The following is a 26,796-nucleotide window of genomic DNA, read 5'->3' as shown; positions in this document are numbered from 1 at the left end:
AAGAAAAAGAAGGTCATGGCCTTCTGAGGACTCACAACTCCACAACTAAATATGAGTCTTGAAATGTTTGTTTTGGGCAGTTTCACATATGGGGTCACACCACTTGGTTGGTTTATCTGATTGCTATCTCTCAATCTTAGCAGCCTGACTTCTCTTTTAAAAAATTGCTGTGTTTCTCCCTGCCCCCTTGGAGTCCAGTTATTTTTGGTTTCTCTTTGCCATCTCATTCTTAGTTCTGGTGACAACTGTTAATTTTGCTCTTAAATATTTTGCCCTTCTGCTTTTATGCTCTTTTTATTGTACAGTTGTTTATTCAACACCACGAGCATCTTGGTAGGGAGGGTGAAGAGGGAAGTTCATATAAATAAATAATTTCAGTTAAATGCAGAGGTCTGCCTAGCAACAAAATGCAGTGGAATATGTCTCTCCTGCTAGAAGGTGGGCCTTTTCTTTGATAAATCAGTGAAATGTTTGGAGGACTCCCCCTGTGCTCAGGAAGGAGTGGAACATTTGAAGAAAGCCTCCTTCTGCTGTTTTGTTATCTGTTAATGAATGCATTTTGTGGACCGTGCAAGTGAGCTGTGCCAGGAATGCAAATAAAGAATCTTCTTTGGGAAGGCTGCTATTTCTAATGCCTTATTTTTGCAGCTGCAGTACAGGAGGGAGCCAGCAGGTTGGTTATAGGTATTTTTGGATGGTGTCTCTCAAAGGAGGAGACCAAAGATGCTTGAATAGTTTAGCCATTAGCAGGGAACATGTTTCCTCATACACCTTCAATTTTAATTATGGCAAGTCTTTTAAGCATCAACCTGCCATTGGGTAAGTATTGCAATCACAGGTTGCAGTGCTCAGTTTTGGTGCCCTGAGGTCAAGTGAAGCACCCTTTACATGGGAGGGCTGTGAGCTCAGTCAGGGGCACAGACAGCAGCACACCTGCTTTGCTTGCTTAGGAATGTCCTGGAGAGAGAAGGATTTGTGCTCATCATCTGCCTAGTTTTTCTGCATGGGAAAACCTCTTTCTTCACCAGGGCTGCAGACTTGAACTCTTTCTTCCAGTAGACCATGCAATCTTCACTTTCTTACCAAGTACAGGTGATAAAACCCCCAGCCTATGGACAGCATTTTAATTCAATATTCCACTTGTTAATGTTTTCCTTCTGGATGTGACACTTGGGTCTTGTTCCCCTCTCTGGCTCAGAAGACACAAACTTGTACCACCTTGAAGAAAGTTTTACTGATTTGTCTCTAGGATGCCATAGCATGGGAGGTGTTCAGCCTCTTGTGCTGAGACTGTTCCATTTCACATTGCTCCATTAAGCAGCAGTAAATGGGTATAAGCACAAGTATTAATTCAACTGCAGAGCAGTAGGGCAGGTGTTGTACCCTTAGATTACATATTGGTTAAAATGGGGTGATCTGGCTTTGTAACTGCTTCAGGGAATGGTTAAGTTATTTTTAGGTATGAGCAGAAAGTGGCATATGGGCCTCAACTGTTGTCACTGAGAAAACGTAGCTTGAATTTGGTTGTTCTCCAGGTTAAATCATTCACTGTCAAGAGCTTTCCTCAGAAACCTGCTAATTGTTGCACAGCAGACAGGTGTGTTGTTTTGTCTCATCCCACTGAATTTACAAAATAATAAAAAAAATTGCTCCTCTGATGCTTTTTTCCTTATTCAAAATGTACATGTTTGAAATAAATGGCAGTTACAATCACATTAAACTAACCCTAAGTTACAGAGGGAGCATAATTCAGCAAAACAAACTAGAAGTCCTAGGGTTGTTCTGAGTGTCTGAGCTCAAATCTTTAGGTCCTGAAAAGATTTGGATATCATGTGAGGAAAATTTATCAGGTTTTTAATGATAACTGAAAAAGACATTAAATATCAACAATATGCTTGTCTAATGCAACCTTATATCTCAAATGTTTTTGTGGTGTCTCTTTCTTTTTGAAAAAGAAATTGTCCATATCAAACAATTAAGAATTCTTCAATAAGTGCACTTGGTAATGCAGTTTTCTGGAAAACCTGAATGTATGCAAAGGCTAGAAAATGCAATATGAAAATGAAATATTTGGATATGTGCCCATTATTCCTAAGGGATTTTACTGGTGCTGATTGTTCAGGTCCTGAGGAGCTATACATATGGTGGAGGTGTCATATGAAGCTTTGTTTCCAAGAGGAGGAGAATTTACTACCCTTAGTTTCTCCCAGTTAATAATGTCACATTGTGCACCCCGATTTCTCTCTTTCCTGCATCATTGTACTTCAGACTTCTGATCAACTGTGCAGTGACCTCCACAGACTCCTTTAAGTTTTTTGAGTCTACACTCAACTTCCTGAAAATCTGCTTCAAGATTCATCTCTCCTACTTTCCCCTTCCATGCAGTGTTTTTCCAAGGGGAGATTTCTGTTCTGAGTTGTTCTGTTTAGTTGGTTGCCACCTACACGTGTTGAAGCTTTTGAAGACTGCTCTTTCAGAGTCGAGTATGTTGTTCTCAAACTCTTAAAGAAATATTCTTCTGAGGTCTGTAATGAATAGTTCTTCTCAGGCTCCTCTCAGTCCATCCAGCTGTGGTGCTGATATATTGCTTGAGATTGCTCCATCACAGTTTGTAGGCCTAATCTTCACCTCAGTGCTTTCCATTCTAGGACTTTTTAATTTTTCTTCTGTAATGAAAATGTCACCTGTCCATTAAGAACATGGCCCTCAATGTGCTGATGGCTCTATTACTTTCTATACCATCTTATTTCTGTGTTTCTGCATTTTTCACGAGTTGCCTAAAGTCCATGAAGTATAACTTTTGTCCTAGGTCCATTTCATTCCAAATCAGTTCAATGTTCTAAAGTTCTTTTCTTCCTTTGAGACACCCAGCTTAAAATAGCAAAAAATATTAAATTAGGCTAAATAGTTCTGAAGGTTTTTCCAGCTTGTTCTCTTCTCTAGTAAATCAGAGTTGATGGATGGGCTTTACATGGTCTGACAGGTTACTGGGTGCTGCCTGCACTTGAGAAAGAGGGAGTACTGAAAACTCTGAGTAAAACTTTGGAGTGGTTATTTGCAGTGCAGGGATTTTAAAATTATTATTATTATTACTTTTTAAAAAAAAATTAATTTTAACTCTGAACATCACATTTAACCATAGGCTCCCTTTAGCCTGTGGAGGGAAGCAGGCACCTCTGGAGGACAGAACTCAGGGCCTGTAGAAGGATGATGTGGTTTGGCCTCTGCCTACAGCGCTCCCCACTGAATACAGAGGGAGCTTGGGCTGTCTTGGAATTTAGTGATTCACTTGTCTTCCCTGGCTCAGGTGTGTAGAACATCTGCTCCAGATTCCTAGTCCCAGCAGAAATAGCTGGATTATAATATCAAACCACCCTAGTTGAATGTGGTGAGGAGAGTGAATCCAGAAAGTAAGACTTTCTCACATGCTGTGTGAAGGAGTTTTTTATGGCTCATGGAGATACCCTGTGAATTGTTCTGCAATAAAGCAGCTTTCAGGGCTGCTTAGGATTGCAGGAGACTGATACTGATCTGTGTTGCTTTTCATAAAGCAGAAAACATTGGCACAGATACACTCAAATTATGCTATTTTGGCATCCATGGGCTTTAAAATCAGTGTGCATGAAAAGTAACTAACTTTTGAAAGGGAATAATGATTATACAGGCAAAAAAGAAATCACAACAAATGCACCAAATCTATTTCTGTATTTAAGTGTTTGTTTTCTGTATGTTTTCAGATATTTATACAAGCATGTGAATAATTTTATGATGTTCTTTAAAAAAATCACCTGCATATGTGCATATGTGACTAAAAGAAAATGACAGAAGAACCTGATCATCTTGAATATAGAAATTTATTTTGCTAAATTTTAATTTCTCAGTTATAATAATTTTTCAATATCTGCTCAACACTCTGTAAATATTTTTTATACATAGATTTCTATTAAACATTTTTTTCTCTTCTGACTAGACCAAAAAAGTATGAGCACTCCAGCCCTCTTAGCCAAGCAAACTGTCCAAACAATTCTTTTGGAAGGTAAAAATGTTCATATCCATGTGATTTAAGAACTATGAGAATGTCTTCCTTCTGGGAAGTGTTTCATTCCTATTTCCATAGTTTCTGCTGTGGAGTGAATTTTGAGTTTGCAGATGTAGCTGGCTTCTTCTGGACTTCATTAATTACTCATAGTGAATTAATTATGTTAATAACATAATTTGCTTGATATGATTAGTGTAGATTGAAGATTAATGTAGATCATGCCAGCGGAGTATGTCACTCATTTTTGCAATTCATCCAATTACTGGTAGCTTCAGTTTACCTAAAGCAGATTTATCAGACAGACATCCAGCCTTCGTTAGGGAACATTAGGAGTTGGAGTGTTCCCAGCACTTCTTCTGGAGGCTGGTCACGCTGTGGTCTCTGGCTTGTGCCCGCTGCTGTTGTTGCTTCAGGTGCATAAGCTGAAAATGAAAAGTCAATAGTTCCAGCAGAGATGTCTGCAGTAAACTAATCAGCCCCGGCTGGATTGAGATGTCCGGCTGGTATTTTAGTGGAGAGAGTTTTTCTAAATTGCTTGTTGTCAAAATAAATACCAACAAAAATTATCCTGAGGAGGATAGCAGACAGTTCTGTCCTGCTCTTTGCTGTGGTTTAGCAAGGTATTTCAAAGTCCTGGTCTGTCCCCATTACCTTTTCCAAATAACCATCTTAATAGTTGATGTCAATAAAATTCCTACCTTGACTCATGAACCTGCCAACATGTAGTTCAGGGAGAGCATGTGCAGCAAGGAAGGAGGTATTTCTGAAGAACCTAAACCATCAGGTAGCTTTTTTCCCCAAAGTTTGTGTTAAATACTCTCTGGCTTTCTTAGGTTAAGACAAGGAGATAAGTATTTTTGGAACTCTAAATACTGCATCTTTTCTTTTCCCCAGGTTGGAGTCACTATTTGGAAACACTCAACACCCCCCCCCCCCCCACCTTACACTGTATATTTGTAGGGATTTCAGCTTTAGTGTAACAAGGTATAAAAGTCTTTGTGAGTCTCTTTTATGACCTGCATCTTGCATTAAGTATACTTGACAAATTGCTCTGAATAATTTAATCTATTATGTCTTGATTTAGCTGCAGCTCTTGCAAGAGTTATTTTAATATAGACTACCATTATGTTTTTAAAGGATTCCTTTTTCCTAAAGTCACAGATGTGGTCTTAAAATTAATTGTTAGATTTTCCTTGCTTTTAATAAAATAATGAAAATACATATCCTTAAAACTATTGTTAAAATGTGTCAGTGGTTAGGCAAATGAATGGGGTGAAGAGATGTCAGGGGTTTTTCATTAGACATGGTTCAGTTTATTAAAATGCTTCTCTTTCTACTTCTTTGGTTGCCACATTTCTTTTAAGAAAAGAGGACCATAATGCTCCCAGTAAGTAAGTTTAGGGTTTTTTTTTTCACATATGAAGTAGGTAAACTAGGACATTCAGTTGACTGTTGTGATTTACCCAAGTGGCATGTCACATGGAAGAAAATGTATCTGAGCAAATGAAAGAAGCAATTGGATGATAAAAGTTAACTGGCAGAAGAAGCAAGTATTTTAGAAGAAATTTTCACTTTGCAGCTTCCTTTGAATTTCTACTTTTAAATTTTGCATCAGCATGAACAATTTTTGGTGTGCCTATACATTGCTGAGATAAAACATCCTGATGAAATTATTTCTATTAATTTTGAATTATGTTTTTTGAATGTAATGCAAACTATGAAAATAGAAGCTTTGAATGATTAAGTAGCCCAGTTTCTCCTCTGTATTTCACTTGTGCTTCTTGTCTCAGCCTTAGTGTGCATGAGCCTGGAACCCTGAATGCCCCATCTGCTCATCTCTGCTTTTAGTTGCTGCTGGCAGATCACATTTAATAATCTTCACTTAAAACCTGACCATTTGCTTGATCAGGAAACCCACATTTTCATGTATCTTTCAGTATTTAACTGGAAAGTAATTGAATACCTTTTCATATAAGTTTAGAAACATCAAGTGAAAGAGTGCAGAGCATCAGTGCTCTTAGCATACACTGCTCTTAGCACTCTTTCTGAAGTCAGATATTTTTTAAATATTTGGGTAGTTGCCTTTCAGTGAAGTCAATAGCTCCAACTCTCTTACTACCCCTAAGCATCTTTAAAGTCAGATCAATTACTCTGCATTAATTTTGTACTTTCAGGCTGTGGTTGGTGACCTGTGTGGGTCAGGAAAATCATTTTGCTCTGTACGCAATTAGCTAGGTAGATTCTGGTAGGCTTTAAATTTTCAAACTCAACAGTTATTGTTGTTTTTGAAGAATCTTGTTTAATCTTCTTTAAACACATTTTAAACTTTCTGAGGCAGTGACTTGATTTCAGTGGAAACTTCAGACATCCAGCCAAGTCCACATCTGGCCAGTTCAAGTGTCTGAATTACTGAGATGAGCCAACTCTCAGGTCCTCAGTCCTGACTTCTGAGGCTGTTCAGGCTGCTTTTAGGGTAACTGTATTAAACACTGTGAGGTTGTCAGCAAACATATATATGAGGGATAGTCATCTACCAAAGACACAGAAATAGCTGGCACATCAAAGTAGATGGGTAAGAAGGTGACTTGAGCCAACCAAGCTTAGCTACTTTTTGGACTCCCTAAAAAGTATTTATGCTTCTTTTGCTTTATAGTACTGGTGAGTTAGAAGTACATTTGAGTGAGAACAGGGAAAGCATGGTGTGCAATGCAGACTTTATTTTCTCTTCTGCCTTACGTTGGACATGATTAAAACCAATCGATTTTTTTTCAGCCTGGATTTTTCAGTGTTAGGTAATTTGTTCATTGTGCTACACTTAGGCATGGTCTTGGTGGAACTTCTGAGCCTCAGACCTTATCCCTGTCTTGTACTGCTTCTGCAGAAGCATCCAGTAACCAGCAGTGGTCAGGAAGACACCTTTCTTGGACAAACATTTGCCCCTAAGCTACTGGGCTTTCCACCTCCAGCACCTCTGTGCCTATAGCCCCTTAGACTGGGAGACCTCATACTTCCCAAATGATCATATTTTACCTGTTCATCACCACTCCCTGGGCCAGGACCATTGAAATCTCTCCTTGTATTTGAGAAGTTTGCAGCTGAAGTTAAATAGTTTATTCTATTACACTGAAAAGCTAAGCATGATCTCTGTGTTTGGAAATAGATGCAGAGAGCATACGTGATAATCCAGTGTTTCAAGGTAATTTCTGTTTCTCCTCAGTTCCTCAGAGGGTTCCCACAGCAGTCTAGGGTAGAGTTCTAGTCCTCTTGGTAATACTTGTTTTTATGCTTTGTTTTTCCCCAAAGAAGATGTAGACCTGCTGTGCTCTCTTTCTTTGTATCTCTTTTCTCCTCTTAGTTGTGAATTGACACTTGGAGTACCCTTCAACCCTTAGCATTTATAACCAGTTCAGCCAGGGCAACAGTTGATGTCTCTCATAAGCTAATGAATTGTTTTGTGACAAAATTTTATCCTTTATTAGGAAAAAGTCTTGGATTGCTCTTCTCTACCGTGTGGGCCTTGTTGGGCATAAACATTTATTTGTTGTGATCAGATCTGTCTACAGACTGCAAGCATGTCTCTTTCAAAACCTTTGTGGATTACATGTTAATTTTTTATTATTTGATTTTAGAATGCTATTCATTAGGCCAAAGGAAATAGGTACAGTGAAGCTGGATCATTAATAAGACTTAAGCAAAGGCTAGAATTTATGGTGAATAAGTGCATATTCAAGCCATGCGTTCAAGTAATTTATAAATAAATATTTCCAGAGCTGGTAGGATCTGTGGCATATAACTTTTTCTCTTTTAATTGGAGGAAATACATGACAACATCTTGGAAATCACATGGATGTTTATATTTCTCAAAATAACCTATTCAGGGTGTCTTGTCAATAATTGAGATCTCCCTTATGAACACAAGAAGGAAAAAGAAGGCGGAAAATAATTGAAGATATATCTGTAAAAGACATAGTAAGTCTTTTGTAAAACCAGAATGATCTTGAAGGTTCTGTTTGCTTAATCTCCTGTCAAATCTCTCAGGGGGCTAAATGAGCCCCACTGTAAAATATGCATTCTGTAAAGAACATTAGAGATCTGTTGTTACTGCCTGATGGAGATGAATCCAAAGTGTAATAAAACCTAGTGCTAGCAGAGCATTCTGATGAATGAAGTTCTAGAGTCTGCCCTTTTATTTTACACTGGTGCTGGTGGTCATGTGCTTATACTGGGTCATGGTCTTCCAAAAGACTTTACAGGCAAGACATGTCTTTGCTGAAACACAGACAGGGGTTCAATATGTATTAATAGATACTATACAATAGGCAATGAAAGAAACACCAATATCTACAGTTGAAAATATAGTGGGAGGGAAAGGAGGATTTCAGTAGGCAGAATTTCAAGCTGGATTTTGTGTGGGTGACGAGGAAAAGTTTGTCTTCTTTCATGAAGAAACCCAGAAGATCTTACTTAAATGGCTGCAAGGATTTTTCTTGTGACATGCATCTTATCTGAAATGCATTGCCTCCAGAAACAAAGTGCTTTCAATGCTGTGTACTGGGAGGTTGATTCAGTTCCACTTCAGAGGCAGGAATAAAACCTACTGAGTAGTTACTGTGGTTTTGTGCAGCAAGTGTGTGCTTTACAGAGGCATTTGAGCTAATGATCCATGCAGCTCTGCTTTAAAATGGTGAGATTTGCAAGGATAGCAGGGTTTGATGGTACTGTGTGCTCAGAGGCCTATTATAGTAAGATATAATGTCTTAAAAAGCACACGTGGTTTAAAAAAATGGGATGGAAATGGAAGGAAATGTTCTTACATGATTAGGCTAACTATATATTCACTGTTATCATACCTCTAAGATGCTGTGTGTAGCTGCACTGGAAATGTTTGTGGCTGGCCCAGGGCTGGGTAAGGAGCTGTGCCTTCGCTAATATTGAAGCAGATGATCTGAGCTGTGACTCATGTTTCCAGCAGTGGTGCCCAGAGTGTGCACAGGCTCATGAATGCCTTCACTCATCCCATCTGTTGAGATGGCACTCTGCCCACAGAGAGGGGATTGGGCCCTTTCCTAGGAAGTGTAGTGCCAGACTGTTATGAGTTTGGATGGCAAGCTTATCTAACATTGCAAACAGCATCTCTGCTGCAGGAAATCCCTTCTCAATGTTAGCACTGAGGCATTAATAGGTGACTTGATTTACCCTGGAGGATATTTGATGTGTTGGAAGAAACTACTGAAAGATGGCAGAAGGAGGAAGGCTGCCCATCCCTGAGCACGGCAGGACACCGAGAGGAAGTGTCTGATGGCTTGTTGCATGGCAGAATTGCCTAGAGACAGCCCTAGACAGCTGTTGCAGTCAGGCAAGGACAGATGGTGTTGGGCAGTGGAACAGATCATATGGATCTCTTCACAGTATCTCCTAGATGCTTGTTAATGGAATTAGCCCAAAAGGCATTATCTGTGTCTTGTCCTGCATTGAACTGTGCAGAGTACTTGCAGAAAATTCTGAAGTTCAATTTAAAAAAGGAGATAGTTTCCTGTAAAGTTCTTTGGTTTAAGTGAGTACAATTTTAAGATGAATTTGATTATTTGCAAATGAGAAAAAAAATTACTTTTGCATCATTTTTGTCTAAAGTGGGTTACTTGCACCTCAGATCCATCAGCAGATGATGCTGGTACTCAAATTTTAAGCTCTGAATTTCATTTTCATCTCTATAACATGGATAACATCTCTGACCACAGCACTAGGAATTAGATTAAAGGTCCTTTGCAACCTAAACCTTAGTATGGTTCTACAACCAAGGGCAAAAAAAAGAAGAATTGAAAAATTTTGAACACTTAGGGTTTTTGGAGTTAAGGTCCTGCTCAATTTTTTCCTGTTTAGTTTTAAGATTTTTAGCACTGGCAATACATGTATTTTTTAATCTCTTTGGCTTCTGGTTTGTTGAGGCATTATAGTGTTGCTTATTTCCTCTCAACATGAAGTATAGAAATTTGATGATTGTAGAGGAAGATGAGGTTTTGATCTATTCGTATGACTTCTGTGGCTTAAGAATTGAAGTAAAAAGTACTTGTCTTAGATACATTACAAAATTGTTATAGCTGGCTATAAAGTGCTTGGCTTAGTCCTCCTAATATGGATTATTAATTGACATATAGTGAAGCAAATTCCCTAAAAGAAATACTGTAGTGCCTTTCTAGTCAATGGAAATGTGTACTTAAAGCCTTTAGGCCAAGCTCCTGTCCAAGTGCTGAAGCTGAACTTTCTCAAAGTATTTGTTTTTATCCCTGGGTTATCTGTGGAACTTGCATTAGTAGGCCTGATTTACTAGACCTCCTAAAACAGCGCAGGAAGAAATTATATGTTTGATTTAGGCAGACTGAATCCCAGTCACTGCACTTTGGGGAAGTGCACAGTATTAAAGTGTTTTTGCCTGGATCTGGTGCCATGGTGAAGGGCAGAATTAACCATCTTTTAATGTGCACAGTAAAGTTAACCTGAAAGACAAAAGAGCATTTTGCGATGCACAGTTTTGCTCACTATTATGTAGTATGCTCACTATGTAATAAAGGTTGGTTTTTGTTGGTTTTTTTAAGAATATTTTTAAATGCTGTTTATCTTCTAAGAAGCAATGGCACTGAACCTATAAAACTCATTAATTCCCTTTTTTATTTTTGTGTGGACAAACTCTGTTATGTTTTTGAATGTTCAATTGTTCTGTGTTAGTTCTCTTTGCACTTTTACTTTCCTGCTTGTCCCAATAAGGAAAATTTGCTGTAATGTGTGAGGTGCTTTTATTGACCTCAGCTGTTGTCTTTGGAGTGTGTGTGTGTGTGTCTGTTCATCGTGTCAGATGAATAACTGAGCTGGCTGATCGCTGTGTCAGCAGGCTAAGTCCCTCTTCCGTGTCTGTAATTCCCCAGCTCTAAGCACACTTGACAGTTAGCTGGTGACCTTAGGAAGTCTTTTCATCTCTGACTCCACAAGTGGTAGCGTGACTGCTGGAACAATGTTTTGGCAAGGATAGTAATAGCTTAAACCACACTGAGTTTAAAAGCAAACATCTAAACGCATTTATCCAAACGACAAAGACGAGTCACAGTTCAGGAAGTCTCACGCACAGCTGCAGTAACTGGGACATGAGCAGCCACTGTCTGGCTTATCCTCTTCTGATTTCCAAATAATTTTCCCCAGATCTCTTTGTTTAAGTAGCAGAAACTGATGTCTAGTATTTAAGTGGGTGCCAGGAGCTGGCAAAACTACTGCAGATAACACATTTCTTTATGTACAGTAAAGATGTTTTATTCCATCCATCAGCAAAACCTCCCAGCATTTTTAAGAAGATTGTGGTCTGTTGCATTGTAAATGCAAAAAGAGAAAATGAAATATTGTCAGATTTTTGGTGGGCAGGGTAGTCTTTTAGAACTGAGGGATTCCCTTGTTCTGCTGAGAGCAGCCTGGGTGTGTGGGTGAATCTGGTGCTCGTCCTAAGCTCCTCACTTGCAGCTCAGCAACCTTTTGCTGCACATTTGTCATTGGAAGAAGACTTAGCTCTGGGGATAACAGTAAGGAATGGGGGCTTTGATTAGGTAGAAGAGGCTGATAAAAAACAAACCCAAGACTTCTCTGTGTTATGTTCCTCCTTTTTTTTGGTTTCGTTTTGATTTGTTGTTGGTTTTTTTGGGTTGTTTGGTTGGTTGGTTAGTTGTTTTTTATTTTCTTCTTTTTTTTTTTTTTTTATTTCATTGGGGTTTTTTTTCTGGATTTTTTTTTCTTTTGCGAGGGAGAGTGAGGGTTGGAGGGCAGCAGTCATACTTTGGACCAGGTTCTTTGCAAGAATTGTATTCCACTTGCATTGGAAAATTGAGCAAGGCTTCCAAGGCATGCTTTCTGTAGCCCATTGGCTCCAATCCATTAAAGATTTTTCCTTTTAAAAATTGTGCCTCTAAAATTCATGGTGCTTATAAGAGATGTAATTCTGGCAAGAGCTTGGAGAGGGAAGTCACCTGAACATCCTGGTGAGCCCTCATGGGAATGGGAATGACACATGCTTAGAATAGCATTCTGCAATGCCTGAGAAGAAAGCAAAATGTAAATATAGTAATTCAGGCTCTTCAAAGCCTGGATCCATGACAGACCATGTGCAAGAATAGGTAGAAAGTGCCTTTGTGAAGGCACTGTTACAATTCTCCATCATATAAACACAGGAAGATCCAAAAGAGACTCAAGCTTGGATGAAGTCTTAGATCTGCAGTATCCTTCACCACTGGGTGAAGGAGCAGTTAAAATGTGTCTGTTTCAAATGGGAAAATGACAACAGTTTTCTCCAGCAGAGCCTTGCCTCTGCAGCCTTCACAGTGAGCTGTGACGCCAGCTCACACCAGGCTGCATTTGAAGTGGTGGTTTCTTGGTTGATATCCAGCCAAATGCCTCAGCTGCTCATACAAATGATTCAATGCAAATCAATGAGATTTTCTAGACACATGCAGTTAATGTTTCAACAAGCAGCAGCAGATGAAATTGCTGTGTCAGATTGCATGGCAAAGAGAGCTGTTGCCCTTGTTCAGAAAATTCTATGCCTGGAGAGTTTTCAGACCTTCCCATTTCAATTATCTGAAAAAATCTGCTTTCAAATCAACTTTGAAATGTTCACAGTCTCTGTATGCCAGTCTTTTTTTGACATTGATTTTCTTGTTTGGAAGAATCAAAGATGAAACATGGTGTTTTCTACCCCCCAGCAAACCTCAGGAGATAAGTTACTGCTATAGACTTTGCTCAGGTTCTGCAACTGTCCTAATATATAAAACTGTATATTAGGATGAGAGGTCATTGCTGCCATTCAGGTCTTTCTGAGAAACTTTTTGCTGGATGCTCTGTTTGCCCAAGCATGGTCATGCATATGTGGATCCATTTTGGTTTTCCAGCTGATTTTCCAAGGGGAAGAGCTGCTGCCTTTCCTCCATGGATGATTTCTCAGAATCCCAGAAAATGTCTACATTGAAGCATGTCAAATCAGGGTAAAGTTTTTCACCCAAAGGATGATTGGGCAGTGGAACAGGCTCCCCAGGGCAGTGGTTACAGCACTAGCCTGACTGCGTTCAAGAACCATTTGGACAATATTTAAGGCACACACTGTGTTTCTTGGGGTGTCCCATGCATCAAGGAGTTGGACTTGATGATCTTTGTTGGGTCCCTTATAACTCAGTACATTCTGTGATTCTCTGTCAGTCCAATAACAGTGAAAAAAGCAGATTAAATTTGCAGCACAGTTTGATTCAGCAAATCATATTTTTAAAAGGAGTAGTTTGATTCTGCTGTATAAAAAAGCATTCCAGTGAAGCACAGCAGCTTCCATCTCTCTCAGCCCACATCTGCCATTTTTGCCCCCACTCTTCTAAAGAAGTCTATGTCACCCAAAGGATGTAGTCCTGGGCTTTTGGCCAATATCCTGAACTTGAATTCCCACGCAGAAGAGCATTTACTTAGGAAAATAATATGTGGCAGCCAGTAGGCACAATACTATCTCTGCTGCCAGAATGTACTGACTGTAAATGAAGCTGTGACAGATGGCCTGAAATGTTTCAGTGCTTGCTTTCTCTAGACCAGGATTACCTAATTAATTTTTTCTATGGTGCATTGGGTTGCTTTACCAGGTTCTGGTCTGACACATTGAATGCATGGGATCTAAGTTTGCTGGACTAAGCAGGGTCTACATGTGGGGTGGGGGCAGTTTTCCAACAAATCCCTGGGACAGCAGGCTCCTGGTGGGACCAGACGAGTGAGAAGAAATACGGGATCAACCCTCAGGACACCAGGGACAATGTCTGCTGGAATGAGAAGAAATGGACTCCTGATTCAAATTTTGACTGAGTTTACTGAGCAGAAGAGAAGAGTTTTAGAGAAGAGTAGTGTTTTACTTGATAGTGAAGCTTCTATCTGCACTATACCCACAGAAGTAGCTTTCTTTTACTGCCTATGGAGTGTTGTTCTTGTGCATGGTCCTTGGTAGACAGGGCAAAAGGCTGGTAGGACATTTTTTATTGTGGTTAGAGAAATGCATAGGTGAGCAAAAGGGTTATTTTCCTTAAGAAAGTGGGGATGCGTAGGGAGATTTGATATAGCTTAGGTGAAGTATATGGGGAAGAAAGAGTTAAATGTGTCATTAAATATTTCATATTTTGGATAGAAAGAGGCCAGTGCAATAATTTTTAGTTTGGCAGGGAAAAATGAGCAGCTATTATTTTGCTAGGTTTATTAGGAGTGACTTTGAAGTGTAACCTAGTAAATACAGCCTATCAAACCAGAATTAAACCAGCTGCATATTACTTGAATTGCTCAAGGAAAAAGTCCTTCTCTGTTCTATCCTCCTCTCTGGGTACATGTTTTCACTCAGTTAAGAAAAGTCAGTGAAATTGCATTTAAAAGTGTTGTCACTTCACAGTCTGTCACAGGGCTTTTGCCAGCTCCCTTCAAAAAGGAGTTGGTGCCCAGAACTGTGCCAGCTGGTTGATCTGATCATCCTGATGCTTTACTAGAAAATCTAAATATACAGCAGTACGAGCTGAAATGTGTCTGCTGTCCTGTTTTGCAACTATTCTGCATTTGAATGAAGAACTACTTTCTCATGAAAGCAGTACTGAAGCTCTCTCTATCTTTCTGTTCTATAGGTTGTCATTTTGTATTTTGAGCCAAGTATATTTCGCTGTGTTCTCCTAAGATGGGTTCGTCTTCTGGGCTTTGCTACTGTTTATGGAACTGTGACACTCAAGCTGCACAGGTATTTCACATATTAATTTCCATCTCTGTGGGAGTATGTGCAATCTGTGTGGGTACTTAGATGGAAGAGCTGCAAATATTATCATAAACAAGTGCCATTTCTGATTTTAAACCCACCGTGTATTTCTCCTCCATTTTCCTGCTCAAATTATATGCTATTAATCTGAGTTGAGAGCTATGGATGCTGACAGGATTTGATAAAAATATGTATATACATTAACTGTTAAAATTGTGCAAGAACCCCTTTTCACAGGAGGCGAATGTGTTTTTGTTGAATATAAAAAATACAGAAGCATTCATAGAGTGTTCAAAAGTTTCCCTATGAAGTGTTCATAGAGAGATGCTTTTGGAATGTTTAGACACAGCAATGGTGGGTAAAGCAACAGACTATAGTGTATGTACTTACTGTGTTTTCTTATGGCTCTTATGTCAAGGGCTGTTTTCTTCAGGCAGTCATAGCAGGCAAGCTACACACTCACAAACATCTGTACCTGTCAGCAAAAATATGAGGCAGATTCTGGGTTCCATGGGGTTGGCAGTGCATTCACATGTGACTCAAAGATTTAAGATTTAGAGGCCCAACTTACATTCCCACTTCTACAGTCCCCTTAAAAATTGAAGCCTTTTCTGTGTATGCTGGATAAAATCCCTCTTTAAACTTTAATGAAAAAAATTACTGATACATTCTGTAAGTATCTTTATTCAAGCAAAGAGATAAGCAGTATATTGATACTTGAACATAATAGATGAAGTATGGTCACTTATCTTTTTATCTTAGTTTCATTACTGTGTTGGCATGTTAGATAGAGAAGGTTTGATATTATGCTTGTAAACTGAATGAGAACTAAAAATATCTTGTGTTTCATGATGCATTCTTGACTTGTCACATTTTAGGTGGAAACCTCTCTTTTCCCATTAAAACAGAGGTCCTTCTTGCATCTCCCTTTAATTTGGATCCCTGCTTACAAGTGTACACTTAGGCTAGTAAACTGTAATTGTAAAATGCTGTGTCTGGCCACATCTTTGCATTGAAAATGACCAAGAAAATCCCACCCCCCCCCCATAGTATTTTCTGGGATGAACAATTTCTGATGCAAAAAGTAAAACAAGTAGAGCAGTAGCAAGAGGGAGCTGGTGACTTTGCTTGGATGCTTTGTTAGCTATAGCTCAGACAGATAAAAAGCCTGAGACTGTGCGTGGCTCGCGTTGTCATTGCAGTTCTATCCTAACAGGTTCTTTATATGATTGTACATGATGTGAGGAAGCAGCTATCCTGACAGGACAGTTGATCTTCCATTCATATTAAGTGAGGACAGGCTGCAAAATTGGGCAGAAAGTCTTCTGCTTTGCCCATTCAGCTTCAGCTGTCTGGTGTTACTTGGCAGCTGTGCTGACAGGGTCAGCAAACAAGACAAAATTGAATAAGAAGCCAAGAATGTGATACATCCTCATCCCTGGTCATCACAAAGCAAGGAAGGATAGCAGCAGACTGGACTTTATCAATGGGACAGTAGCCTGAAGGCTGAGGGAAGTGATAATTCTCCTTTACTCAGACCATATCTGCAATGATGTGTCCAGATGTCAGCAAACGTAGATGAGTTCAGTGAAAGGCCATCAAAATGGTCAGGGCTTGGAGCACTGGTCCTGCAAAGAGAGGTGGAGATAGCAGGGCTTGTTCAGCATGAAGAAAATGTAGCATTGGAGGGACCTAATATGGGTTATCCAACACCTACAGGGAGGTGAAGCCGGGTTCTTTACAGCAGTGTATAGGCGGAGAACAAAAGGCACTGACAAATTGAAGTAGGAGATTTCAACTTTATACAATATGGATGAATATCAGGGTCAATGAGGAAAGCATTTTCAGTGTCTGGTTGATTAAGCAGTGCAGCTGGCTGCTCATGGGGTTATGCATTTCCATACTTGGAGGTTTTCAAGACCCAACTGGGTAAAGCCCTGAGCAACCAGGTCTGGATTCACTGTTAACCCTGCTGTGAGCATTGGCTGCCCTTCTGAATAATTCTGTTTTTCTTTGTGTAACACAAAGAGGGGAAAAAACTATGTAGTATGTTAATCTAGAATTACTTTGTCTAGGAGTATATCTTTTGTTTTCCACCCAGATATCCTGGCCATTTCTTTCCTACATTAGTGATATTGTGGTCTTTTTTGGTTTTGAATATCTCAGTCCCAGAGTGTGCCTTGCAAAAGACTGAGTCAAGTTAGATACATATTTTATTATACACATTCACAGCAGTTATGCTGTTAGGAACAATGTGATGTTAATAGAAATTTGGTAGAAAATTTTGGCAGATCTAATTTAATCCATAGCTCTTACAAAGCTGAGGAATGGCTTATTGCAGACATCACAGATAATCCTGACAAGCACTGGTTCCCTCCTGCAGCTAGGCTGTGTCCTGCCTCAGGGAAGAACCAATTGCCAGAAAGGAACTTGTGATTTTTCTGAGTTAAATGGGAAAACCAATATTGTGTAAAGGTAGCTGTTCATGATAATGAGAAAGTCTAATGCTGTAGCTCTCAACAAATGAGATGCTTTGAGAAGCATTGGAGTGTGAAGGTTAACCAAAGCCAGGCAGGAGTCACTGGACACGCCTGGGGTTTTTGTAGCTGTTTAAATTTTCCTGTAGCTCCTCACTTCCCAAGGAGGTCTCAGAGGCTTTGTTAGGGTCAAGCATCAAGGGGAAATCAGAAAAGAAGTCAAAAGCAGATGCTTAAGGAAGAGTAAAAGAACAGAGAAGTCATGTACTGATTCATTCTTTGAACACCTGTCACATCCAATTTCTACAGTGCCTCATCCTTAATTGCCTCTTTCTTATTCACTGTGCATTTTTTAAATAACGAGCTGATGTTTGTGGGGGTGGAAGGATAGGGGCATGGAAATGAGCTTAATTTAAGAAATCTAGCTGAAGAGCTATGAACTTAAAATACAATACGTTCCTTAACAATGAATTTTTCAAAATAATTCTCTCAAGAAATATTAATGTTTCAAATTTAACCTTTTGGGTTTAAAGGAGCTGATGTTGCACCTTTCAGTATATTTCTGTAACTGAAGACTCTCTGTGTCCTTTTCAAGCCCTGTGTTTTATGAACAGCTTATCTCATTATTTTTAATATTTTGTGAACTTCTGTCACCTTCGTGTCAGGATTAATACAGAATCCTTAATTCTGGACTAAAGCATAAGAAGGAAACAAAGTAACATACATATAGACAAATGTATGCACTTGTGTGTGTATACATAGGTTTGCTTTCAGATATTTCAGGAAAAGGAAACCCAGGAATGGGGTCTCTAGTTTATGGGAATCTACATTTCTAGTATTAGTAAGAGAAACAAAGGAGACTGGGAAAGTGAGCAGAATGAGAAGGTGTGGGGAAGGTGATGTTTCAGGTGTGAGAAACATAACAATGACATAATCCCCACTTTTTTGTAGCAGTGGTGGTGGGAGGGAGTGCTAGTGGGAGAACAAGATGTTAACACTATGATGCAATTCTGCATTTCATCTAAATGCTGTGCTAAGATTATATTGCTGTGCTTTGCCATCTGGTACAGTTGGAGGAAGTAGTGGACCTTCCTACAGGTTTTGGAGGTGGTAAAGAAAGGAGTAGAAAAGCAGTGTGGGTAGTGTGCAGGTGTTTAGAGGCATGTTTTAGTGGGGGACATGGATTTGTGGCTCATTTGGCAGTGTTAGATTTATGGTTGATGATCTTAAGTGTCTTTTCCAGTGTAAACAATCCAATGATTCTGTGGTTCTCTGGATTGTGATTCAATATCTTACTGAAGAGCAGACTCAGGCTAGCAGAGAACCCAAAGAGGATGTCAGTTTGCCTCTTGAAGCGTCAGTGGTGAGGGCATGGCATCCTCTTCCAGCCAGGACAGGGTTGAAGTTAGCATCAGCCAGGAGGGGCAGAGCCAGGACCCTGGGGTTATTGGATATTGCTTCACACCATGTGCAGGGGAACTGAGGGTGGAGGGTGGGTGGCACAAGGGAATTCACCTGGGAATCCTTTGCTTGATTTGTAACTCTGGTGTTAGTATTGCTTGTTGTTACTGTTTCTTTTCTTATTTCATTGCTAAATTGTTCGTATCCTGTGATCTTTACCTTTTTGTGCTTTCATTTCTTCTCTTCATCCTGCCACAGGGGAGATGGGGGGGAAGTGAGCAAGCGGCATGTGGTCTGGGGTCTTACACTGAATTTGGGAATGCCATTCCTAACCACAACACATGGCATATATGGCCTCCCCTAGGTCAGCTAGGGCTGGGAAAGAGGATACAGATGACCTTGTCTAAAAGTGTCTGGTGGGAATGTGGTGCGGAAAGGGGCAGAAGGTACCTTGGCACTTGGAACATGTACAGCTGGATTGTTGCATGGCCAATATTTCACAGGTCATGGGGCCAGTAGGTGACACTTCCACAGTACCAATACACCACTACCCAGTGGTTCCATGAAGTGGGACACTAGGGATGAAGCACTGCAGAGAGAAGTTTTGTCTGGGAGAAGTGGTTATTGTGTAACTCTGGCTTAAATTGGCAGGCAAAGTGAGATGAGCATGGTCTGTAGTGTTGAACCACCCTGATTTTTTGAAATGAGTCAGGCCCTCAATTCTTGGTTGGTTAAGCACTCAAAAAAAGTGGAGGATTTACTTCCTATTGAATGATCCTTTTTTCTTGTGGAAGGTGAGAGAGAAATGCCTTTAGGCAGATGCATTCACTGTTGGATTTTACCACTGGACGTGGTCCATAGTGATTTCTGTAGTTGTTATCTCACAGGAAACAAAAGGAGGAAAAGTTGTTTTCAAGGCAGATGTTACTGTTGCAGAAATGGAGTGTACAGAGTGCTAGTCTGATACTGCCTTGTTGAATTGCCATTGCTTGGGTTTTTACTGCTTTAACTTGACTCACAGGATTTCAGTGTATTTGCAATATAGGAAAAGAAGTGGTTTTCCTCAAGCTGTAGAGGTTTTTACACTGTAGGGGCTTTCTATAACTATTCCAGCCATTTGTCTGTCTCTTCCCTAGAAGTGGCATGTTTTGGCACCTGATGTATTATGAAATGAGTCCTATAAAGCTTTGTGACAAACAGTTTTGGGGCAGAAACCAGACCTTATTCATGCTCCCACAGAGCAAAGGCTGAAACCCACAGCACCAGCAGGTCCCTCTTTGCCTGGTCTGCCCTGGGCGGTCGGTGGGCACACTGTGCTGGTGGCTCACAAACTGTGCCTCAGGCCTGGCTGCTGGAGAAAAGAGCAAAGAAACAATGACTTTAGGGGCTGGTTACAGAGTGAAAAGCTGGGGGATGCAGGTTAGGGAGAGAAGAAGCTGGGCTTGCTGAAAAAGTGTCTGCTCATACGGTAGGAGTTCATAAGGAATGAAGTTTCACTAATTAGACCAGTCATGGAAAAATCTGTTTTCTTGTTTGCATGCCTTAACCTAATTAATTAATTTCATGAGTATAATTCATGCCTCATGCCTGCTGCAAACCTTTGCTACTTTGTTTACTTGTTTTTATGGTATACAACAAAACAGAGCTTTAAACTCCATATAGCACTCTTGCATGGTGCACATTCAAGATGAAATTCTTATTGTTGCAGTTCTTCTAGATTAAATGAGTCATATTGTTGTGCTGTGGTTTTTTTTCTCAATAAAACCTACATTATTAAAATCCTATTTCCCTCTTTTGTATCCCTGCCATTCTCAAGCAATAACTAGCCTTAACTACACAGTATAATGGTTCAGTTTCATATTTATGAATAAAATATCTACTTTCTTATGTATAAACTAGGAAAATGTAGCACAGCTGTTAAAAACACAGTGTAAAATTAATCTTGATGGAGTACCATGTATAAGTGGGACTAATAAACATTATCTTAAAGCAAGAAAATCATCAGCATATAATGTATTTAAGATGAATAGGGCACTGGGATCCTGGAAAATATTCTCATCCATATTCCTATTAATATTTAATTTGTATAAATTGTTGTAGATACAGCTGTACAGTTCCATGGGCTGGTGTTTTAATCACCTTAATGTAGCAAACATTCTGCTATATCATAGCAGACTGAGTTTAGCTAGGAAAGTTGAAAGAGAAGATAAAGAAATTATTTGGTGTTTTAATATTCAATTACATTGTTATCATGATTAGAAAAAAACCAGCAGTGTGTTGGAAGGCACTTTGTAATGATCCACAGGTATCACAAGACCTCTCAGATGTCTTTTGATGGCATGCCAGAGCACCGTGGCAGATATTGTGAGAAAGGACTGGTTTTGCACATTGGGTTAACATGATAGCAGAAGGGTTTCAGAGCTGGAACTGGAATCTGTCCTTTCCAAGGATATCCAAGTCCAGGACCCCCCTCAGGTAGCAAAACTTTATGCTGTGAGGCAATACCTTCCAGGTAGATGTGCATTTGTGCATACGTTTGCAATGCCAGTAATAATAGCTCTACAGACTGGTTTTTCTCACTGCATGGGAAGGATGGAATTGGTCAGTGGACCAAGGTATCTCTGCTGGGTGGGATTATTGCATAAAAGGAAAACCAGGCATTGCACTACAATACTTGAGTTACAGCTATTTGTGGAGGAGGAGAGGGATGAGGGTGTGAAGGATGTGACTCACAGACAGGCTGATCACAGTGGAAGCAGAGATTTGCAGATCACATCCACTGATTGTCAGTGAAGAACCATGACTGGAGAGGAGGCTTCTGGTGGGCTACTGTGAAGGATGAGGAGTAAGCCTGATACTATTTAGCATTTTCAGTTGCAATGAACAACCAAGAGCAAAATGATTACTCACAAAATTTGGGGATAATGAAGCTTGGTGAAGTAGTAAATTCTGTTTCAGAAAGTCTAGTAATGAAAAGTATTTTTTACTAGAATCATAGAATATCTTGAGTTGGAAGGGATCCACAAGATTCATCTAAGTCCAACTCCTGGCCTGCCCTGGGAGAGCACCAGGAATCCCACCTGAGCCTGAAGCATTGTCCAAATACTTTTTGAACTTAGACAGGCTTGGTGCCATGACCACTGGCCTGGAGATGCTGTTCCAGTGCCCAACCACCCCTGGGTAAAGAAAATTTTCCTAATGTCCAGACTAAACCTCCCTGACTTTAACTCAGGCTGTTCCCTTGGATCCTGTCTCTGGTCACCACACAGAATAGATAGAATAGTGAATATTATACACACACACACACACACACACACATATATATATACATAGAAACAGAGATCAGTGACTGCACCTCTTCCGTCACAGGGAAGTTGTAATGCGGTCTCCTCTCAGTCTCAGACCCATGAGCCAGCTGCTCACCCATCACATGATGTGTTGATCCACATCTTGTGCAGAAGGACTCTGTGAGAGACAGTATTGAAAGCTTTACTGAAGTCCAGAAAGATTATATCAACTGTCTTTCCTTGATCAACTAGGTATGTTACCTTTTCATAAAAGGAAATAAGCTTTGACAAGCAGGATTTTCCCCTCATGAAGCCATGTTGGTTCTGACCCATGACAGTGTTGTACTTCAGGTGTCTTTCAATTACTTGCAGAATAATCTTCCCCTGAATTCTACCAGTCACTGAAGAGATAATAAAAGGCCTGTAGTTTCTAGGGTCATCCTTTCTTGGACTTTGGGATGACATTAGCCATCTTCCAATCAACTGGAACCTCCCCAGATTCCTCAGACTGTTCAAAAACCATTACCAGAGGCCTTGCAATGAATGATGCAGCTCTTTGAGTGTCCTTGGATGAATCCCATCAGGCCTCATAGACTTGGATCCAGCTGGAGCAGCAGATCCTGTAGAAGTTCAGAGCCAACTGGGAGTTTTTCATTCTCGCAGCCATGGTTCTGCAGCTCAGGGCACTGGGACCCTCTTACCCATCATCAGTGTTGCAGAGAGAGGCAATGAAAGCATTAAACATCTCTGCCATGTCCATGTCCATGGTGTTACTGTCTTAGTCAAAGAGATGCGTCTGAGTGCAGCCAAAAGGCAAATTATAACTAGGAACTATTTAAAGACAAAAAGTTATGGAGAATAGAGGTTAATCAGTAGGGAATTGATTTTACAACAGGAGACAACATCTTTGAAACTCCTATAAATGCAATATGTCCTATTCTTGAGATTCATTTTTGAAGGAGGCACACAATAGGTGGTTGTGGTTCAGAAAGTATTTAAGGGCTGGAAAAATTCTTGATGCTGTGGAAGCTAATCTGGTTTTTAGATCCAGAAGAGATTGAGAGATGACTTCTTCTGCGGTGTATAAATGAGCAGGGAGAGGAAAAGTAGTCACAAAGGACTCTTTAATCTGTTGGACTGAGGTTTAATAAGATCTGGTAGCTGAAAGCCAGAGCCAGAGAAATTCAAATGAGCAATCTGGCATACATTTTTCTCAGAAGGGTGTTTAGCTATCAAAAATCGAAATAGATTAGAGGCGCAATGAGAAATTTTTTGTGTGCTGCTTTCAGTTCTAGACTGACTCCTCTCTTGGAAGATTCTGTAGTTAAGTACTAGTACAAATGGCAGGAGTTTCAGTAGAAAATGTAATGGTCTGTGTTATACAACTGATCAAACCGTTTTATTTAGTAATTAGTCCAATACTTGGCCTTTATTTTACAAACATGCAATAAAAAGTATATTTAATCATTCTTTCTAGTATAGATTTATTAGGATAATAAGCATATTTATAGTCTGAAATGAGAGATAGTGGTACTGTTTGTTGGAGTGCAGCAGCTGCTTTGACATTCATTATTCCTGATCACTTATTCTAACGTAGATCTTAAGTACTGTGGAAAGCACTACCTGGACCAAATATTCTCACATATTAGTTGCTCTTTTCTGGATTTCTATGGAGGCAAAAAATTTCCATAATGTTCTTGAAGAATTCAGTATCTGATCAGTGGTAACCAATCACTGGTGACAAAATGCTGTGTTGCTCTGCTGTAACATGCACAGGGGTAAAGCTCATTTTGCTCATTTACCATTGTACTGCTCTGCACATTGGTGAGTTATCCTCATAGATGCTTTTCTGAAAGAGGCACAAAATGCTCTAAGAATTCTACATGAAATATATTGGATCCATGATCTGAGCTGGAAAGACCAAGATAACGTTGACTTGACTGCTTGAAGCTTGCACAGGCATACACAGTAGGTCCTGTAGAAAGTTTCAGTAATAATTCCGTTGCAAGTGTTTACTTATTCCTTTCAGAACTATTCTGTAACATTTTCACTTAATATTCACTACCAAAAAAAAAATTGTATTAAAAATAAAAACAGTTTTTCTGCTCTAGATTATTACAGCACAGGACAAGTTTTGGATGTTTTTGAGTCCTGCTTCCTTCCTGTGCACACTGTGAGCCTCTGTTCATACTTGCATTTACTGTATAGGGTTCAAGCTGGAGCCTCTGTTTCTGGCCAATCTAAAAACCCTAGCTGTTAATAATCAGTGTAAAATTTTGAGTGCCTATTTCCAGTGTGTGAATTAAGTTAGCTGGGAGTTCTAATGCTGAGCTCCATTACTCAGGGGTCTCTGAGTCTCTTCCCAGCCATCAGCAGTGCTGTGCTCTGGTGGGTCAGGACAACACAGCTGTCCTGGTGGAGTCAGGTTCTGCTCTTGGCTCTGCTACAGCAATGTCTGCTCTTCTTCTGAGATCTTCTTGAGCAAAAAATCCTTCTCCCCCTTGCTGGGCTTTTGGGGAGATGCTGCCTGTTCCTCCCAGGTGTGCCATGGGGAGGTTACAGTTTTGTGTGAGCCCCTGCTCTCGGCAGGCTTGAGGCAGGCTGTGCCTCAAGCTGGCTTGCACAGAGTTGTTGGGAAGTGGCAGCCACTCTCATACCCACAAATCTTACTAAGCTTTTTGGTTCTCCTTGCCTGCCTTTTTATACAACCGTTAAGCCTCTCTGACTGGTACCTGGTGAGGACACACCAGTCCTCACCAGTGGACCTGTTCTTATTTTCACCATTCTGTCCTAAAAAATGTCAGGTATTGGCAACCAGGGATTCTCTGGTTCTGCCTTGCTGCTGTATGTGGATCAGGGCCTTTGTCATAGATGTTTTTCAGCATTTTTTGATATTATTTTCTACTGTTCACTTGTGAATAATGCAAATAGGCATTACATGTCTGAAATCATACTTCAGTTCTAACTACATAAATTCATGGCCTCTAAACAAAGAGGAATGTCAGAAGGTATTGTGACAATTTCACCAGGGCTAGTAACAAGAAAATTGATATGTATAAGCATGTATGGTACCATTGTCTTACTAAAACAAGACTAAAAATCTGTGAACTGTTTAGTTCCAGATGTTGCAATCAAATTTGTGAGCACATCTTCTGTTCTTCTCCTTGACTTGCTTTTCTAGTTTTTGCATGTGACAAGCTTTTAGAACTTCTTTCATGCTACTGTTTTGTGAAGTTATGTTTTAAAACTTGATATATTAAATGATTTTTCTTAAACCATGTATTTTCTAGTTCCCCTATGGTTTCCTTCAGTCTGTAAATGATCATCATATATTCCTGAGATATTTCTCTAGCACCTCAGAAATCACTCTCTTGTTGGCTTTGAACAAAACTCCATATAGTGCTGAGAGGCTTGAAACTGATAAAAGAGCTGGAATTACACTGTCTCAGCCATCACTTAGTAAAAGCCTTAATTGCTTTATGCAGGATCTTGCCTCAGCAATAAGTCTGCCTTCTATCTTAGACTGGACAGACTTTTTTTTCTTTTAAATCGGATTAACATAATCCAGCTCTGGACTTTGCTCCTCTGTACTTTTTCAAATGCTTTGGAGAATGTGGCTGCAATGACCAAATCTCAATTCTAAGTTTCTATTCAATTTGCAAATGATACTTTGCTAGTTGAGAAAATGTCCTGTGTGTTGCTCTGGGATCCTTGTAGGGTGTGATTGTCAAACTTGTGTTCAAGTAGCAATTGATGGCTTCTGGTGAGTGTCAGCTGCCATTGGCCTGTGAGGAGCAAAAGCCCATTTTTGTTGATTGGTAAACCATGACAGTGTTGTACCCAGGAAATAGAGTCATTGACTGGTTTGCCATGTATGAATGTATGAAAATGTAGAAGTTTGCCAGAACATGTACTAAGTAATGTCCAGTTTTGTCTCTGGCTCAGTCTCCTGTAATGAAATTTTGTCAGTGCATATCCTCAGAAATACTGGCTGATGCTCAGTTTTGCTTCCTAAGATGTTGCCTCAGGTCTGGAAGCCCAATCAACAAACTCCTACTGTTTTTTGCATTCTTTTTTGAGATTTGCACTCACGTGTGCTGCACAGCTGCACCATCAGGACCACAGATGTGAGCGAGGCACAAAATCCATGCTGACCATTCTGTGTGTTTTCACGCTCTTTTTAATTTGGGTTGCAAACATAAGGTGATGCCCACTGATTATTTATACTCGTCTTTGAACTTTGTTTCTGTGCTTGCTGTTGCTCTCATGTGGCATTCTGGCATTTGTTTATCTTTGCTCAGAACACTCAGGTCTCATCAGAGATTCCCAGGATCTTTGAAAACTATTATAACTACCCTGGAATTCTTCCTGAATGGTTTCTGTGATAATAAATGACTTTTATGTTTCTGGCTGAAAATTTTGGCTTGCCAAAGATAAACTGTCTTGCCCAAAGGAGAATGTATGTGCCACGCATAGAAGCATGGGGCAGGTCTACCCAAACAAATGCTCTTACTTGATTTTTTCCCATACAACATTGTGTGGGTACCTAAAAGCCATAGAAACCTGCAGCACTGTGCCAAACACAGAATCATAGAATAATTTAGGTTGAAAAATACCTTTAAGATCGTTGAGACCAACCATAAACTTAACATTGACAGGATCACCACTAAACTGTGTTCCTGCAGGCCACACTTACACATCTTTTAAATACCTCCAGGGTGGGTGACTCAACCACTTCCCTGGACAGCCTGTTCCAATGCCTGACAATCCTTTCCAGGAAGAAATTTTTCCTAATATTCAATC

At 39.9% G+C, this 26,796-nt stretch overlaps 1 protein-coding gene across 1 annotated transcript in view; it reads left to right on the top strand.

Moving 5' to 3' along the window:
* The window catches only part of GPR158 (G protein-coupled receptor 158), a 187,893-nt gene that overhangs the window by 119,594 nt on the left and 41,503 nt on the right, over positions 1 to 26,796 (top strand). Inside the window, exon 6 of the mRNA XM_036400776.2 lies at positions 14,704 to 14,813. Within this exon, the coding sequence (XP_036256669.1) occupies positions 14,704 to 14,813 (110 nt within the window). The remainder of the gene's footprint in view (positions 1 to 14,703; positions 14,814 to 26,796) is intronic.

This window comes from Molothrus ater, chromosome 1 (assembly GCF_012460135.2).
Source record: "Molothrus ater isolate BHLD 08-10-18 breed brown headed cowbird chromosome 1, BPBGC_Mater_1.1, whole genome shotgun sequence".
NCBI lineage: Eukaryota > Metazoa > Chordata > Aves > Passeriformes > Icteridae > Molothrus > Molothrus ater.
The sequence above is the reverse complement of the archived record's forward strand: the minus strand, read 5'-3'. Positions and strand labels throughout refer to the sequence as shown.